The sequence below is a fragment of the Peromyscus californicus genome, unplaced genomic scaffold (assembly GCF_007827085.1).
Source record: "Peromyscus californicus insignis strain IS unplaced genomic scaffold, ASM782708v3 Scaffold_7__1_contigs__length_154581171, whole genome shotgun sequence".
Classification (NCBI taxonomy): domain Eukaryota; kingdom Metazoa; phylum Chordata; class Mammalia; order Rodentia; family Cricetidae; genus Peromyscus; species Peromyscus californicus.
Genome location: NW_026294595.1, coordinates 86,848,775 through 86,865,326, shown reverse-complemented (window position 1 = coordinate 86,865,326; position 16,552 = coordinate 86,848,775). Strand labels below are relative to the sequence as shown.

General features: G+C 44.0%; 2 protein-coding genes and 1 non-coding gene across 3 annotated transcripts in view; 1 reads left to right on the top strand and 2 right to left on the bottom strand.

The window, feature by feature from the left end:
• The window catches only part of Aven (apoptosis and caspase activation inhibitor), a 137,609-nt gene extending 125,632 nt beyond the window's left edge, over nt 1-11,977 (bottom strand). The window contains exon 1 of the mRNA XM_052725789.1: nt 11,249-11,977. Within this exon, the coding sequence (XP_052581749.1) occupies nt 11,249-11,479 (231 nt within the window). The 5' untranslated portion in view covers nt 11,480-11,977. The remainder of the gene's footprint in view (nt 1-11,248) is intronic.
• Nucleotides 1-16,552, top strand: part of Chrm5 (cholinergic receptor muscarinic 5) — a 65,621-nt gene that overhangs the window by 36,053 nt on the left and 13,016 nt on the right. The window lies entirely within an intron of this gene.
• Nucleotides 3,630-3,758, bottom strand: LOC128102773 (small nucleolar RNA SNORA11). The gene has a single exon (XR_008215533.1). It is a non-coding gene; the product is annotated as a small nucleolar RNA SNORA11 (small nucleolar RNA).

Genomic DNA, 16,552 nt, shown 5'->3' with positions numbered 1-16,552 from the left:
CCCCTCTCCTCACTCCACCTAAGGGCTCAGAGTGAGCTCCAGTTCTTGCTGCCCTTCCCTGACACCTAAGTGTCTTCACAACTGGTCCCACCACATCATTCGGACCCTTGATCAAATTATAATCATATTCTCCTTGTGGCAAGTCTTCAAGTGTAACTACTATATTGAATTTCACAAAACTCAAATACAGTATCTACATAACATTTTCTCCTCCTTTTGCTAAGGACTAACCTGCTAGCCTTGCACATGCCAGCTATTACTGAGCCCTGCTACACAACCCTGAAGCTGTCTTCTTAGACAAAGGTCAAACCCAATCTAACCAGCAAAGACTGTTTGACTTGCCAGTTCACACAAAAGAAAGAACAGATCTGCCAGAATTCTCGTCTTCAAGGGTGGCAGTCACATGTACACACTGACCAAATGAGGAAGAACAAGCCACTATAACGATCATGTAAAAAAATCTCTGTGGAAGGGTTCTGGCTTCCCAGCAAGTGAAGCTCCTCTTGAATTTCTCCTCCTTTTTGTTCTCCTTTGGCGGCTGGTGTAGAAACCGCACATCTGCTCTGCTTTGAGAGCTGGCCACATTTGTTTCATGTTAAAATCATTTCTTCATGGCATTAATGAGAGGAGAAAAGCAAGTGCTCACAGAACTCTCAGGAGTGGTTCCCAAAGCCCACAGAAACTGCTGCACAAGTTAGACCGAGAGGTCAATCACAAGTCCTTTGTAAGTAGAAGGAAAGGCATGATTCTTCAAACCTCCTTTTGCTGCAGAGTGCATGGCATTTGGAAGATGCTTGCCCGACACACCCCTCTGATTGAACTGATCCTTAACTGCATGGCACCATGGCAACACATTAGAAAACCTCCTTCCCTCCCTGTCCCTACTGGAGTCAAAAAAATAAAATAAAATAAGAAAAGGCACTTTTCTGTGAATTTCAGGAGACCGTTTCTCCTACAACAGGACAGAGTCCTGCGGTCTACATCTCCCTTCTACAGTTCTTTCCAAGTGTGACCTTTAGGAAGCTCTTCCAACATTAGGAAGGAAAATCTTTTAATTAAAAGAAAGGGCAGCAAAGACGCCCGAGGAAAGGAGGAAGCTTTCACCTTGCTTTAGAGAAAGGTGGATTTTCTCAAAGCTCCTGATCCAGCAGGACAAAATGCAAATCCCAGGATCAGTGCGGTGGGTAGGTGAGATGGACCAAATGCCTGGAAGCTGAGCCACAGTACAGTAAGCCTTGGTACCGAGTGTGGGAGTTAGCAGTGCCAGCCAGCACTGTGTGGCCTTATTTTGGGCAGATTATTGACCTCTGCTTCACAGAAATCCAAAGTAACATTTAATTCCACATTCCCCAGATCCCCACTGAAAATGTCCAAATACTCTTTGGGGGGAAAGTACAAATTAAATTCTAGTGTTGCTTTTTCTAACTGTGAGACTGCTGGACTTAAATTGTATCCCAAACTCTCAAGAGGAAGGCCCTCGTTTGCTAACTATCGCTACGATAAAGACCTGATCAAAAGCAACTAGAGGCGGCAAAGGCTTGCTTGGCTTACACATCGGGACCACAGCCCATCCCTGAAGGAAGCTGAAGCGGGCACTCAAGCAGAGCAGGAACCAGAGAAACCATGGAGGACCCCTGCTGACTGGCCTGCTTGCAGCTTGCTTTCTTATACAATCCAGGACCACCTTCCTAGAGTGGCACCACTCCCACATCAATCATTAATTCTGGCAAAACAAAAACTAATGATTCTCTTGCATCAGTCTTCCAGAGGGCTAGGGTTACAGGCATGTCCCACCCACCACACCTGGATAAACTTGTTGTTAACATAAATATAGGATTGGAGAGATAGCTCAGCGTAAAGAGGGTTAAGAGCGTGCAATGCTTTTGTAGAAGACCTGAGTTTGGCTCCTGGCACACAAGTCAGGCAGCTCACATCTGCCTGTAACTCTAGCCCTAGGGGATCCGATACCCTCTTCTAGCCCCCATGAGCATCAGCACACACTTGGCATACATGCCTTTAATCCCAGCACTCGAGAGGCAGAGCCAGGCAGATGTCTGTGAGTTGGAGGCCAGCCTGGGCTACAGAGAGAGATCCAGGACAGGCAACAAAACTACACAGAGAAACCCTGTCTCGAAAAACAAACAAATAAAAAAATAAATAAAAATAATAATGAAATAAACATGTTTTTAAGGGTATGATAGTTGGGTGAAATGGGAGTCACAGGCAGCTGTGGCACCAAAACGTCATTACACATGTAAGGTCTCTGTCTACCATCCAGAAAACAAGAGCGTACACCAAATAAAAATCAACATATCCGAAGATGCTAAAAACCCAAAAGAAATTAACAGCTCCCAAAGCTTGCTACTTCACGTGGTATATTCTGTGAATGTGTTCTGCTTTGATTCTGAGCCCCAATATACATTAATAAGTAAAATTATACCAACATTCAGAAACATGGTAACACTCCAGGCCCAGAGTTTACCCTACAAGTCAGTTCCAGGAAAGATTTCCATCTGGAAATGCCACGTTAAGGATAAAATACCCTGGTTACATGAAACACACAGTTATCATGGCCCAGGCATGCATGCTGTTGATCAGGCAGGGAAAACATCGCGCATCTTCCGAAAGTGAAACACTCTACCATCAAGAGAGTTTCCTCCGCAAGGATGGATAAAGCAAATCTGATCTCTATACTCAACAGAGTTCTTTCAACCACAGAGGAGAAAGTCACAGCACGTGCAAGGAAATGGGCACAACTGGGGTTAATGGGAGCAAATCCAGCCAATCTCAGAAAAAATCATGTTTTCTCTCATTTGTGGGTCCTAGATTTTGCAGACATATAAAGTCATGTGTCTGTGAAACTGTGTGGAAGAAAGGAAACTGAGGAAGAAAGGGAACTAACCAGAGTGGGAAACAGGGAGAAGGGGTTGGGGGAAACTCAGCATTTATGTACTTGTGGGAAAAAGTAACAGACCATGAACAAATAATACACACAACGGAAACTCTTTTAAAATGGAAGTTTCTCTGTAAAAAAAAAAAAAAAAAAAGGAGGAGAAAACAACGAAAAGCATGATGAAGAGAGTGTATTATTTCTCAGACCTTCCCAGTGGGTTGGGGCAGCAAGGTTTCGGGAAGCGGTACACTGAACAGTAAATACCCAGCCAATGAGGAGCTTTCCCTGCTGCGGCTTGCCTGCTGCAAGCCGGGCATGTCAGCTCCGTGAATGTACCACTCGCCCCACCTGCCGTTCACAGCTAAAACTGTGCTCGGACTCCAGTTCCACCCAGCTAGAGCAAGCACGGCTCCAGGCCGGGGAGGGTACCTGGGACTGGCAGGAATGTCTTCCCCATGCCGAGGATAGGACCTAGGCCCTTTTCAGACCTAGGCACATGTGCTCACATCTAGCTACACCTCTTGCCCTGGGCCTCATGTTCTCTGTTCATTGTTTTGGAGCTGGAAAGGGGCTTCAGAGGTGGAGTTAACACAACTTGTTTTTTTTTAATTTTTTTTTTTTTCCGAGACAGGGTTTCTCTGTGTTTTGGTGCCTGACCTGGATCTGCCTGGCTCTGCCTCCTGAGTGCTGGGATTAAAAACATGAGCCACCACCGCCTGGCTTATTTTGCTTTTTAATGTGTAGGGCATTTGCTCAGCGGAAAGCAAAGCATTCTGTAACTCTCCTCACACGATGACCAGATTTCTATTGGGTGTGTTATAAACAGAGGAGCCACCCTTCAGGTACCCTGCTCTGAGCACACCCCAATTTACAGATTTACTTTCAACTCTGGTATTTGTTTCTTGGGGGGAGTGGTGTCCTGCTAGATCTGATGGCACATGCCTATAATTCCAGCACTTAAGGCAAGAGGACCAAGAGCTCAAGGCCATCTCAAGCTATAATATCATGTTCCAGGACAGCCTGGGCTGTAGAACAAGAGACCTCGCCTCATACAATCGAAGAGAAAAAAGAAAAAGAAAATCCTTTAAGGAGAACTTGTGTTGATGAAATGCTGTACTTCACACTTCTAAGTAAGCCACACTGCAGAGCGTGGAAAGGACAGACTGAATCTAATCGCACAAAGAACACAAGGTTAAATGAACAGACATTAAACCATCACAGCACAATTCCAGATGTCCAGGAATTCCAAACACACATACAAGAAAGTCACACAGCACGTTTTCAGTATTACTAGCTGAACAGTTTTAATTGCGCCTGTCACAAATGATAATGATCCTATTCACATTGGAGAACATATAGGTATCTATACATAGTGACTTTCTCACAAAATACACATCAATTAACAGTCTCTCGGTGTTAGTAACTCGATTTCATAAATACAAAAATAAGACTATTATAGAATTGATGATCTAAAACAATATATGAATTTGATGGAGAATCAGAAGTTCAAGGCCAGTCTGCCCTATGTGAGACCCTGTCTCAAAACAAAAACAAAATAAAACAAAAATTATTACATAGAAAGTGAAAGGCAGCTACTAAACAATTTTCTAGCATAAAATATATTACCCCAGATAAAGTTATGAGTAAAATGTGGGGAGAAAATATGAGTTTAAAAATAAAGAACAGTTGAAACTTTTCTTTATTGATGTGATTTTTAAATGTATGAAGCCAGTATCAAGTCACTACAGTATTTAAGACCATTCAATCATAAAAACAGTGTGACTGTTTTATTTTAAATGCTTCTATGGCTGTTGCTGAGACAGGGATACATGTAGCCCACAATGGCCTCTAACTACTGTGTAAGTTCTGAAAGTCTGCCTCCCCTTCTGAGTTCTGTAAGGTGTGCAACACCATACCCAGGGTTTATGTGGTGCTGGGAACCAAACCCAGGGCTATATGCACGCTAGCCAAACACTATCAACGGAGCTGCATCCTCAGCCCTTAAAATGCTTTCCTGCTCCATGTTTTAATTAACAAATGCACAGAATATGCTGGGAATTGTATATTTTAAAAGTGTCTGAACCGTTTGATTTTAAAATATATTAGCTGTAAATGTATCGACACGGCATTATGCATGGTTTCTTCAGAGTAGGTAAAACAGTTTGAGGATGAATTATCTGTGTAGATTATGGAAATATGTGGGTGAAATAACGGCCAGTGGAAAAACAGCACACTGCTACCAAGAAGAGCGACACAGGACACTTGATGCCTACGCAATGGCTCGAAGTGACAAGAAAGAATGCCAAGTACCTTTTCCTCACAATGTAGCCCAGATTGTCCTGGAAGTCACTGTGTAAGCTGGCTCCAAAATGTAATCCTAAAGCAATTTTCTGTTTGGACACTCAGGCACATTCAGCTTCTAGCTAAGCCGGCTTCAGTCTTTTGGGAAAGTGAAACGCACTCTTGGAAGCTGTTGTTAGAGTCTGAGTTTAATAAGTTTACAGGCACTACTGGCTGTCATGATGCCAGCAACCCCCTTCAGTCTCAGGGACAGAACAAGCCTTAGACACCTGCCAAGACCTGATGTGACACCAATCAGGTTCTAAGGCTGAGCACCAGAGCCAGAAACTTGCCTTTTACAACGTGTAAGAATCTCAGCAATGGCTAGTGTTTACTACTCAGGCCAGGGAGTAGTTACAAAGAAAAAAAAAAAAGTAAAATATAAATAAATCAATATGCCTTCAAAGTTCTACTTTCCTCAGTGCAGTAATTAACAGCTTTCTTGCTTTCTATTGGATATAACTAAAAAGTCACCAGACTAGGAATAGTAGCACAGATAAAGGCCAGCCTGGACTACATAGTGAGATTTTTGTTTCCTTTTTTTAGTGAATACAGACATATACATCTGCCATATAAATATGGATAAGGAACACAAAGGTCTGCTAACATTCAAAGAACTAAACGCTTTACCAGTATCACTATACAGCCTTATAATTATATTTAAACATGAGAGGGGAGAGATGTGAAAACCTCACAACAGTTCTCTCTCTCTATGCCTCCCCCCGAGCCCTGCGCATGTGGTGTATCTGTGTATTCAAGCCTTCAGGTATGCTCGAGAAAGTCAGAAGACATTGGGTATCTTCCTCCATTGCCTTCTGCCTTATCTACTTCAGACACTGTCTCTCACTGAACCTGAAGCTCGGCCAGGTGGGCAGCCAGCAAGCCCTAGCAATCCTCCTGTCTCTGCCCTAACCACACAGTGCTGGGGTTACAGGTGCAAGCTGCAACGCCCAGCTTTTTACACGGTGTTGGGAATCTGAACTCAGATCCTCACGCTCGTGCAGCAAGAGTTCTGACCACTGAGCCACCTCTTTTCAAACTGTACCAGAAGCTCAGGGAAGTAATAAAAAGATCGAGCTCTGGAGTCAACAGACCCAGGTTGAATCCAGGCTCAGTGAGCTTTGGTTTAATTGTGACTTAGTAATTTAACCATGACTGTGAGTGACTTAGCTGTGCCTCGATGTGCAAGTCTCATAACTAAGTGTTCAATAAATGTTCACTACTTACTATTATCTGCAGGAAAAAGGGTGGGGGGAATCCCAAGAAATGCTAACAGTCCTTAATTTCCTCCCTGTTAACTACTCATCAAAACAATAATCATGTCAGGTGGTGGTGGTGCACATCTTTAGTCCCAGGACTGAGGAGGCAGAGGCAGGTGGATCTCTGTGAGTTTGAGGCCAGCTTGATTGATATAGTGAGTTCCAGGCCAGCCAGCGTTATATAGGACAATCTTGTCTCCAAAAGTCTCAGCCATTGTAGAACACAAAAGAAGGGCATCCAAACAGAAAAGGAGGGAGTTAAGTAACCCCTACTCGCAGATGACATTAATTATGTATATTTATATAATTTATATAAATACATATATAAAACAATGCTAACAAAAACATTAAAACTGATAAATTCAGAAAGGTTACAGAATACAAAATTAACATACAAAATGTAGTTGCTTTTTTAGTATAACAGTATTGGGGAAAGTGGGAACAAAAATCGAGAAACCAATACCAGCAAAAACTTTAAATAAAATACATGTGACTAAATGTAGCCAAAGAAGTGACTGACATCTGCAATGATGATTATAAAACATCAATGAAAACAACTGAAGAAGACACTAAATTACGAGATTTCACAGAGCCTTCCCGAGTTCATAGATGGAAGAACTACTACTGTTCAAATTCCCATAATTGTTGTTGGGGTTTTTGCTCTTTTGTTGGGGGCCCGCCACCCAACTCCCAAATAAATCACACATGGAGGCTTATTCTTAATTATGAATGCCCAGCCTTAGCTTGGCTTAGCTTCCAGCCAGCTTTCCTTAAGTTAACCCATCTATCTTTTTGCCTCTGGGCTTTTCCTTTTCTATTCCTGTATACCTTTCTTTGTTTCTTACTCCGTGGCTTGCTGTGTAGCTGGGAGGCTGGGTGGCTGGCCCCTGGAGTCCTCCTTCCTTCTCTGGCTCCTTCTTTCCTCCCAGATTTCTCCTTCCATATATTCTCTCTTCCTGCCAGCCCCGCCTATCCTTTCTCCTGCCTTGCTATTGGCCAGTTCTTTATCAGACCATCAGGTGTTTTAGACAGGCACAGTAACACAGCTTCACAGAGTTAAACAAATGCAACATAAGCAAAAGTAACACACCTTAAAATAATATTCTACTACACGTAATACCCAAAGTGATCTACAGATTCGGTGTGATGCCCCCTGAGACACCCAGACATTCCGCACAAAAACAGAACAACCACTCGTGAAATTTGGATGAAACTGTAAAAGACCCTGAATATCTTGAGCAGAGGAACAAAAGTTAAGCATTACAATGTCAGACCTTAAAACACACTACAAAGGCAACAGGCTAAGCTGTATGGTCCTGGTACAAAGACAGCTGGTGGTTGAAATGTGGTTAATAGCATGCACTCCATCCCAAGTTCAGTTCCACCACCAAAAGGAGAGTGAGGAGCCAATGAAACAGAACAGAAAACCCCAGGGATACACGTACATATCCATACCCAAGAGACATAAACTATATACAAAACCAACTCAAAATAAATCAGAATTAAATATAAAACCTGAAACTGCGAAACTGTCAGGAAAGACATCTCAGAACATTGCTCTGGGCAAAGTTTTCTTTGGATATGACCTCAAAAGCCCAAACAACAGAAGCAACCTTGACAAATAGGATCACATCAAAAGAGCTATTGCACATCTAAGGAAACCAAGAGTTTGAGTCTCATACCAAGAGTATGAGAACAGCCTACAGGAGAGGAAATGTTTGCAAACTGTTTACCCAGCAAAAGAGGACTCTGTAAATTATATAACGACCTCAAACTGTTCAATGCACAAAATCATGAGAACAAACTATTTGCCTAGGAGTATCTAGAAAATGTTCAATAAAAGCAAAAACAAAAAACAACAACAACAAAAAAAAAAAACTACTGTGAGAGATCATCTTCAATCCCACCCAGCACTCTGGAGGCAGAAGCAGGCAGATCTCTGAGTTCAAGGCCTGCATGGTCTACATAGTGAGTTCCAGGACAGCCAAGTCTACATAGTGAGACCTTGTATGCAAAAAACAAACAAATAAACAACAAAAAAGCTGTTAAAATAAAACTGGGGCACTCCTGTGATGCCAGCAACTGAGAACCAGATGCAGGCTGAGCTACATGGTAAGATTATGTCTCAACAAACAAACAAACAGTTAAATAAAGAAAGCCAGATGTGGTGAAGTACTGTGTAATCTCATAGCTTAGAGTACAGGCAGAAGATCCTGAGTTGAGGCCAGCATGGGCTACAGAGTAAGATCCAGTCTAGAAGAGCAGGAAGAGGAGGAGAAGGAATTTGGAAAATAACAAGGACTAAGGAAGATGCAGAGACATGAACTCTCTTATGCTGTGGGAACATCAATTAGTACAGCATTACAGAAAGTAGTACGGATGTTTAAAAAAAAAAAAAAAAAAAAAAAAAAGCAGGTATTCCACAATCCTACTGCTAGGTACATATCCAATAGATCTGGAGTCACTACGCATAAGAAACATTGGCATTCTCATGTTTACTTATTTTTATTTACATGTTTGTGTGTGTGCGTGTAAGCATACACCATGTGTGCAGGTGCACTCAGAGGCAGTTAAGAGCATTTGTCTGGAGGACACAACTGTCTTTAACTAGGGCTCCAAGGATCTGCTGCCCTCTTCTGGTCTCTGCTAGCACTGCACTTATGTGCACAAAAACATACATATATAATTTTTTTTAAAGGAGGGGGGCTTTTTTCAAAAGGAGAGAATATATAGACACAAAGGATTATTCAGCCAGCCTTCAGAACATTAGAATGAAATGGTCACTAGAAGAAAAATGGATGGAACTAAAGGATATTATGTTAAGTTAAATAAGCTGGGTGCACAAAGACAAATACTGTATTTTCTCATTTATATGTGGAAACTAAAAAGCTGATCTTAAAGAAATATGGAATAGTGGTTATGAGAGGGTAGGAAAGGTGTGGGGAAGGAGGGATGAAGAAGATGGTTAATGAGTACAGGAGTACACTCGGATAGAAGGAATCATTTCTGAAGATCAAAAGCAAAGTATGATAACTATGGTTGAAAAAAATAATTATTAGACAACAGCTAGCCTGGAGGATTTTTAATATTGCCAACTGTCTTAGGGTTTCTATTGTTGTGATGAAACACCATTACCAAAGCAACTTGGGGAGGAAAGGGTTTATTCGGTTCACACTTCCATATCTATTCACTACCAAAGGAAGTCAGGACAGGAACTCAAGCAGGGCAGGAACCTGGAGGCAGGAGCCAATGCAGGGGCCATGGAGGGGTGCTGCTTACTGGCTTGCTCAGCCTGCTTTCTTATAGAATCCAGGACCACCAGCCTAGGGATGGAACCACCCACAATGGGCAGGGTTTTACCCCATCAATCACTAATTAAGAAAATGCCTAACAGCTGGATCTTATGGAGGCATTTTCTCAATTGAAGTTCCCTCTTTTCAGATAACCCTAGCTTGTATGTCAAGTTGACATAAGACTAGCCAGCACACCAACACAAAGAAGTAATATATTTCTAACATGATAGGTATATCAAATTCTTCTGATCTCATCATTACACACACTGTATCCATGTTTTGAAATGCTACTTGATACCCCATAAATGTATAGTTACTATGTGTCATTTAAATTTAAATATATATTTTGGGGCCAGTAAGATACCTCAATAGCTTGTTGTACAAGCCTAATGACCAGGGTTCTGTCCTGGTAACCCATGGTGCAAAGAGAGAATAGACTCCAGAAGGTGTCTTCTGACCTCCACACATGTGCACCCCTACACCACACACACACACACACACACACACACACACACACACACACACACACACACACACTAATATACTTCTAAAAAATAAATACTAAACAAGGCCTCGCATTTTATGAAGTTAATGACTGAATCAAGGATAGTGTCATGTTTCAGCTAGGTATTCAGTGAAGATGACCGGCCTGAGGATTTGGTTATCAAAGTTAGTAAGCTCAGGGCTCATACCACCCATCCTAAGAAGGAAGGGTTTCGTAGCCTCTTGATTCCCAAATAAGTTACTTTGGAGTAGTACATATCTAGAAGTTGTTTCTAGTCATCCAGAGGCAAAGCAAAAGGATGTACACTGTGTGGGATCCCTGCACAGGCGGCCAAAACTCTATTGATTGTTTAGCTTTCAGAGCTCTGCAGTTAATCCTGATTTAAGGCACCAACGTGCCCACCACAAGATAATGAGAACAGAGAGGCCTCAGGAAGGTTGGTCAGTCTTTAGGTAGCCCTAACAGTATTCTTAGCAAGACGAAATATGAATCTGAAGAGTGGAAAGGATCTTAGAGATCACCAATCCAAACCAAAATGAAGACATAATCTTCCACACGTCCCTTCATCCAGATGTAGATGACCACAGAGACTGTCACCTAGGCAATGTTGGGATGGGATAAAGGAAACACTGGATAGAGGAACACCTCTCTGAGTAAATCTGTTTGGGTTCATGCACCCAGGGAGAAACCTCTCCGGGCCCGCGCCGCAGCGGGGAGGGGGGTTAATTTCAGTGACAGCGCGCGGTAGCCCGGACACCCTCAGACCCCGGGACCCCGGCGCCAGCACAACCCGGAGGCCGGTCGGTCGCCCAGTCGTTGGACCGCCAGCAGCCGGGGGCCTGCGCGTGCACCGTCCACGCGCGCCCCCCCCCCCCCCGGCTCCGTCCCGCGCAGGCGCCGTGGCTCGCGCGCGCGTCCTGCACGCCGGCTGGCTGCCGCAGCCATCCGCACCCCTTACCCGTGTGCCAGCTCCGCCGCCTCGGCCTCCAGGCTCCCGGCGGCCGCCTCGCGGGGCGCCGCCTCCTCGGCCTCCGCGGAAGCCCCGGCCTCGACCCCGCCGGCCGCCTCCGTCCCCGCCGCCTCCTCTCGCCAGCGCCGCCGCGGCTCCGGCCCGCTCTCGGTCCCCTCCGGGCCGGTCCCGACCGCCCCGCCGCCCGCGGCCACCCCGAGCCCCGCGCTCAGCCTGCATGAGGCCGCCCGGCGAGATGAGCGCGCGAGCCGCCGCCCAGAGCGCAGGCCCCACCGGAAGCGGCCGAGCACGGGCCCCGGGGATCCCGGTGCGGGCCCGGCCGGGGCGGGGACCGCAGGAGTGGTCTGCAGCGAAAGGACGCTATAGAGTCACTTGGGGTGATCGCTCTTAATTCATACGAGTATTTTTGCATAACTCCAAGCCCGAGATGTACAGTGAGGTTTTTGTTTTTTTGGTTGGTTAACTTCCTAATTGAAAGAGGATATGTCATTTTAAAATCAGGATTTAGGAAGGAGGTATGGGTGGGTCTAGGGTGAGTCCCACGTGGCAGGTGTGGACAGCAGCTCAAGTGGAGAGAGAGGAGGATGGGAAAGTGGAAAGGTGCTTGAAAATCTTGAAAAAGAACTAGTAAACATAATTGCTGTAACTCACATTTATTGAGCGCTTGATTCTCATAGGTACTCGTGATACCTTTGTTTTGCAATGAGGTAACAGCCCTAGAGAGGTTAACTCACCTAGCAGGACTTGGCTAGACAGGGTAGCAGGAAAGTTTTAGAAAGGCCTGAGAGAGCTGGGAATGTAGCTCAGTGGTACAGCTACATCCGTTCCGTCTTTGGCACGGGTGAAGAAAAAAAAAAAAAAAAAACACACACAGACACCAAGGTTAATTCTGTCTTAGAGAAGCTACATGAAATAATGAAAGCAAGCTGGTGGTGGCACGTGTGCCTTTAATCCCAACACTCGGGAGTCAAAGGCAGGTGGATGCCCGAGTTCAAGACCAGTCTGGTCTACAGAATGAGTTCCAGGACTACACAGAAACCCTGTCCCAAAAGATCAAAAAATAAAATAAAAAAATAGTGAAAGCAAAGGATGAAAATCAGCCTGGCAAAAGAAGTGTCACCTTCATCCCCGGTCTTTCATGACCCTTCCTAATAGCCATATATTGTTTCTAATTGCGCACAGAACTATACACAGACAGAACTACATCCAGAATTTAAGAGAGATTGGCCCCGCCCTAAAGTCCTGAACTCACAAAAAAGATAATTATATAAACATGATTTCTGCTACAGTGAGCTGAATGCAGTAAGAGGTTCAAGACAAAAGCCAGAAGTAGGCTTTTCATGAGAAGTAGACACCCCAGCTACAGCCTGCTGACTGAACAGGAGCTGGCCCAGCTAATAGGTGGGAGGGAGCGGGAGAACCTACGAAGATGAGGGAACCCCTGAAGGTTTGTCAACTTGAGAGATACAGTCTTTAAAATGGCTGTCCCTTGCAGATCACTTCAAGCTCACCAGTCACCGTACACTGTAGATCCCTTCATCAGAACTCAGCAGGCCTACGATGTGAACTACTGCACTTGGGTGTGGAACCCAGATTGAAAAACACAAAGGTTAAGATGGAGAAATAGCTCATTTGGGAAAGTGCTGAGCTCAAATCCTCAGCACCAACATGAAAAGCCTGACTGTGTGCCCCGAGGTGAGGACAGGCAAATACCTGGTGCTCGTTGATCAGCCACACTAGCCAAATCTAGGAGCTCCAGGTTCTGTGACTGTCCCTCTTAGTTTCTTGTTGCTGTCATAAACACCATGAGCAAAAGCAACTTGGGAAGGAAAGAGTTTTTTTCATCTTCCAATTTACAGTCCATCACTTCAGGAAGCCACGGAAGGAACTCAAGGCAGGAGTTTGAAGTAGAAACCACGGAGAATTGCTGCTTTCTGATTCATTTCCAGGCTCTATTTCAGAGGCCTTTATAAAAACCATTTTATTGGCCGGGTGGTGGTGACTTGAGCCTTTAATCCCAGCACTCGAGAGGCAGGAGGATCTCTGTGAGTTCCAAGGCCAGCCTGGTCTACAGAGCGAGTTCCAGGACAGGCTCCAAAGCTACACAGAGAAACCCTGTCACGGGGAGAAAAAAAAAGTTTTATGTGTATGAGTGTTTTGCCTGCATGTATTATGTGCACCACGTGAGCCCCTGGTACCCACAGTCACTCACCAGAAGACTGCTTTGGAGTCCCTGGAACTGTAGTCGTGTGAGTCATTGAGTCACCAGGTGGGTGCTGATAACCAAACATTGGTCGGCTGCAAAAGCAACCACTGAGCCATCTCTCCAGCCCCTCAGCTACATTCTGTTTCCTATGCAGCCCAGCCCCACATGCCTGAGAATTGTACTGCTCACAGTGGGCTGGGCTTGGCCTCCCACATCCACCAGCAATCTAGAAAATGCCCCCACAGACAGGCCCTAAGGCCAATCTGATGAAGGCCATTCTTGAGTTCAGGGTTCCCTGCCACGGTGTGATAACAACCAAGATTAGCCATCACAGTGAGAGACCCTGTCTGAAAACCATGAACAAAATGATCTTCTATAATTGCTTAATACGTAAGCCTTCTGGATAAATATCTGAGACAAAGGAACAAAATGAGTTCAGGTCAAGTGTCTTTGTAACATACATATAAGATTTCCTATATATGCAAATAAGTTTGTAATCATTTCTTTACAATATTTTTTTCAAAATGTTCTTTCAAAAAACAAAAAGCCAAAAAAAAAAAAAAAAAAAAAAAAAAAGGCCGGGCGGTGGTGGCTCACGCCTTTAATCCCAGCACTCGGGAGGCAGAGGCAGGCGGATCTCTGTGAGTTCGAGGCCAGCCTGGACTGCCAAGTAAGTTCCAGGAAAGGCGCAAAGCTACACAGAGAAACCCTGTCTTGAAAAACCAAAAAAAAAAAAAACAAAAACAAAAAGGTGGAGCATGATGAGTGATTGAGGAAGACCCCCTCCAAAATCAACTGCTGGCCTCCATACTTAAACATTCACACTCATACATAGACTGCACCACACACACAAAAGAAAACACAAACATTAAATAATTTTATGGTCATACAGCTAGTAATTAATGGCGTGGTTCAAACCCAGGGTTGTCTGGCTTCAAAGTCTGCATATACTCTTGAGAAATCAGTCTGTAAAAGAGATTGAAGTTCCAGTCAGAGACATTAAATCACTAGGAAAGTTCATGCCATACTTGTCAGGGTGTGAATAGAGATGAGAGCCAAGAAGACAGCTGGGAAATGGGAAATTTAGAATCTTACATCCAAATGTAAATGGGGAAGTCAGGATCTGAGAAGTAGTGGTGATGCCCACATTTATTGCTTGAATGGAAAGTTAGTTAACTGTGCCATTAATAAAGAGAGAATCGAGTTGGGGAGAAGGATGCATCATGGTAGGCCCACCCAAATCACAGTATTTTAACATATATAAAAAACTTCACCCTCATTACCATCTCATGTACCCTAGTAATAATAGTCTTTTTAACATTTAATTCTGTATTTTTGTTATCTCTTTGCCATAACAGTTAACATTTTGTGAGTTAGTGTAATGGTATAAATAACACTATTATTTCTGACATGATGTGTTTATTTTATTTTTTAAAAAAATCATTTCTATGTTTTCCTTTTATTTATGTATAGCTGACATTTTCCTGTGTCCCAGCCTGCCAGTGGTCAGGACAAATCTCTCTCACCTGCCAGTCCCGTAGCCGCTTGGACCCAAGTAAACACACAGAGGCTTATATTATTTATGAACTGTATGGCCATTTGCTCAAGCTTATTACTGACTAGCTCTTACACTTAAATTAACCCATAATTCTTATATATGTTTAGCCACATGGCTTGGTACCTTTTCCCAGTTCTGCCTTCACATCTTGTTTCTCATGGTGGCAGCTGGCAGTGACTCCTGACTCAGTCTTCCACTTCCCAGAATTCTCCTCTCTGCTTGTCCCGCCTATACTTCCTGCCTGGCTACTGGCCAATCAGCATTTTATTTATCAACCAATCTGAGCAACACTTTCACAGCATACAAAACATATCCACAGCATTTATGCACACTATATTTTTATCCTTTCTATTTAGTAAGATAGATAGATAGATAGATAGGTAGATAGATAGATAGATAGATAGATAATGGATAGATAGATAAATGCTGTGGGATGTTCTGTATGTCAAATATGTTGCTCTGATTGGTTAGTAAATAAAACACTGATTGGTCAGTAGCCAGGCAGGAAGGATAGGCGGGACAAGCAGAGAAGAGGATTCTGGGAAGTGGAAGACTGAGTGAGAGAGACACTACCAGCCGCTGCCGCCATGACAAGCAGCATGTGAAAATGCCGGTAAGCCACGAGCCATGTGGCAAGGTATAGATTTATAGAAATGGATTAGTTTAAGCTATAAGAACAGTTAGCAAGAAGCCTGCCATGGCCATACAGTTTGTAAGCAATATAAGTCTCTGTGTTTACTTGGTTGGGTCTGAGCGGCTGTGGGACTGGTGGGTGACAGAGATTTGTCCTGACTATGGGCCAGGCAGAAAAATTCTAGCTACAAATGGCGCCCAACGTGTTGGCAAGAGTTTCCACCTAAAACCTGAGAGAAAAGATTCTAAAATGGAGCTAAAAACAGTTCCTAGTTGTCTCTCTCAAGTTAGCGGCAGCCTGAGTGTTTGAGCTACTATGGGCGGGTTCCTGGCGTGCACGCTAGACCTGCAGTATGGCGGGAATGAGGCCTCTGCAAGTGGCACATTAAGCTGCATGGTGGATTTAGCCTTTGCTAGTACAAAACAAAAAAAAAAGAGATTTCTGGGCTACACGCTGCTTTGATAGAAGCATAGACCCACTATTTCTGAGAGTTGATAGCTCCCAGAGCTGGCGGAAAACATACCACCGCCATGTTGGGAAGCTAAAGTGAGTGGAGCCAGTAGCCACAGATATAAAAGCCACTTTTAAGAACACACTGGACAGGCTAGACTCCATTCTCTGGGTGACCAGATCCATAATGATTTGGTACAATATCTCTTTAAAATTCTGTGTTCAATGAGAAAGCTTGTAGCTTGAAATAAGGCATTGTCTTAGTTAGGGTGTCTATTGCTGTGAAGAGACACCATGACCATGGCAACTCTTACTAAGGAAAACATTTAATTGGGGCTGGCTTACAGTTTCAGAGGTTTAGTCCATATCATCCTGGTGGGACATGGCGGCAAACAGTGCTGGAGAAGGAGCTGAGAGTTCTACATTTTGATCTGCAGGCAGCAG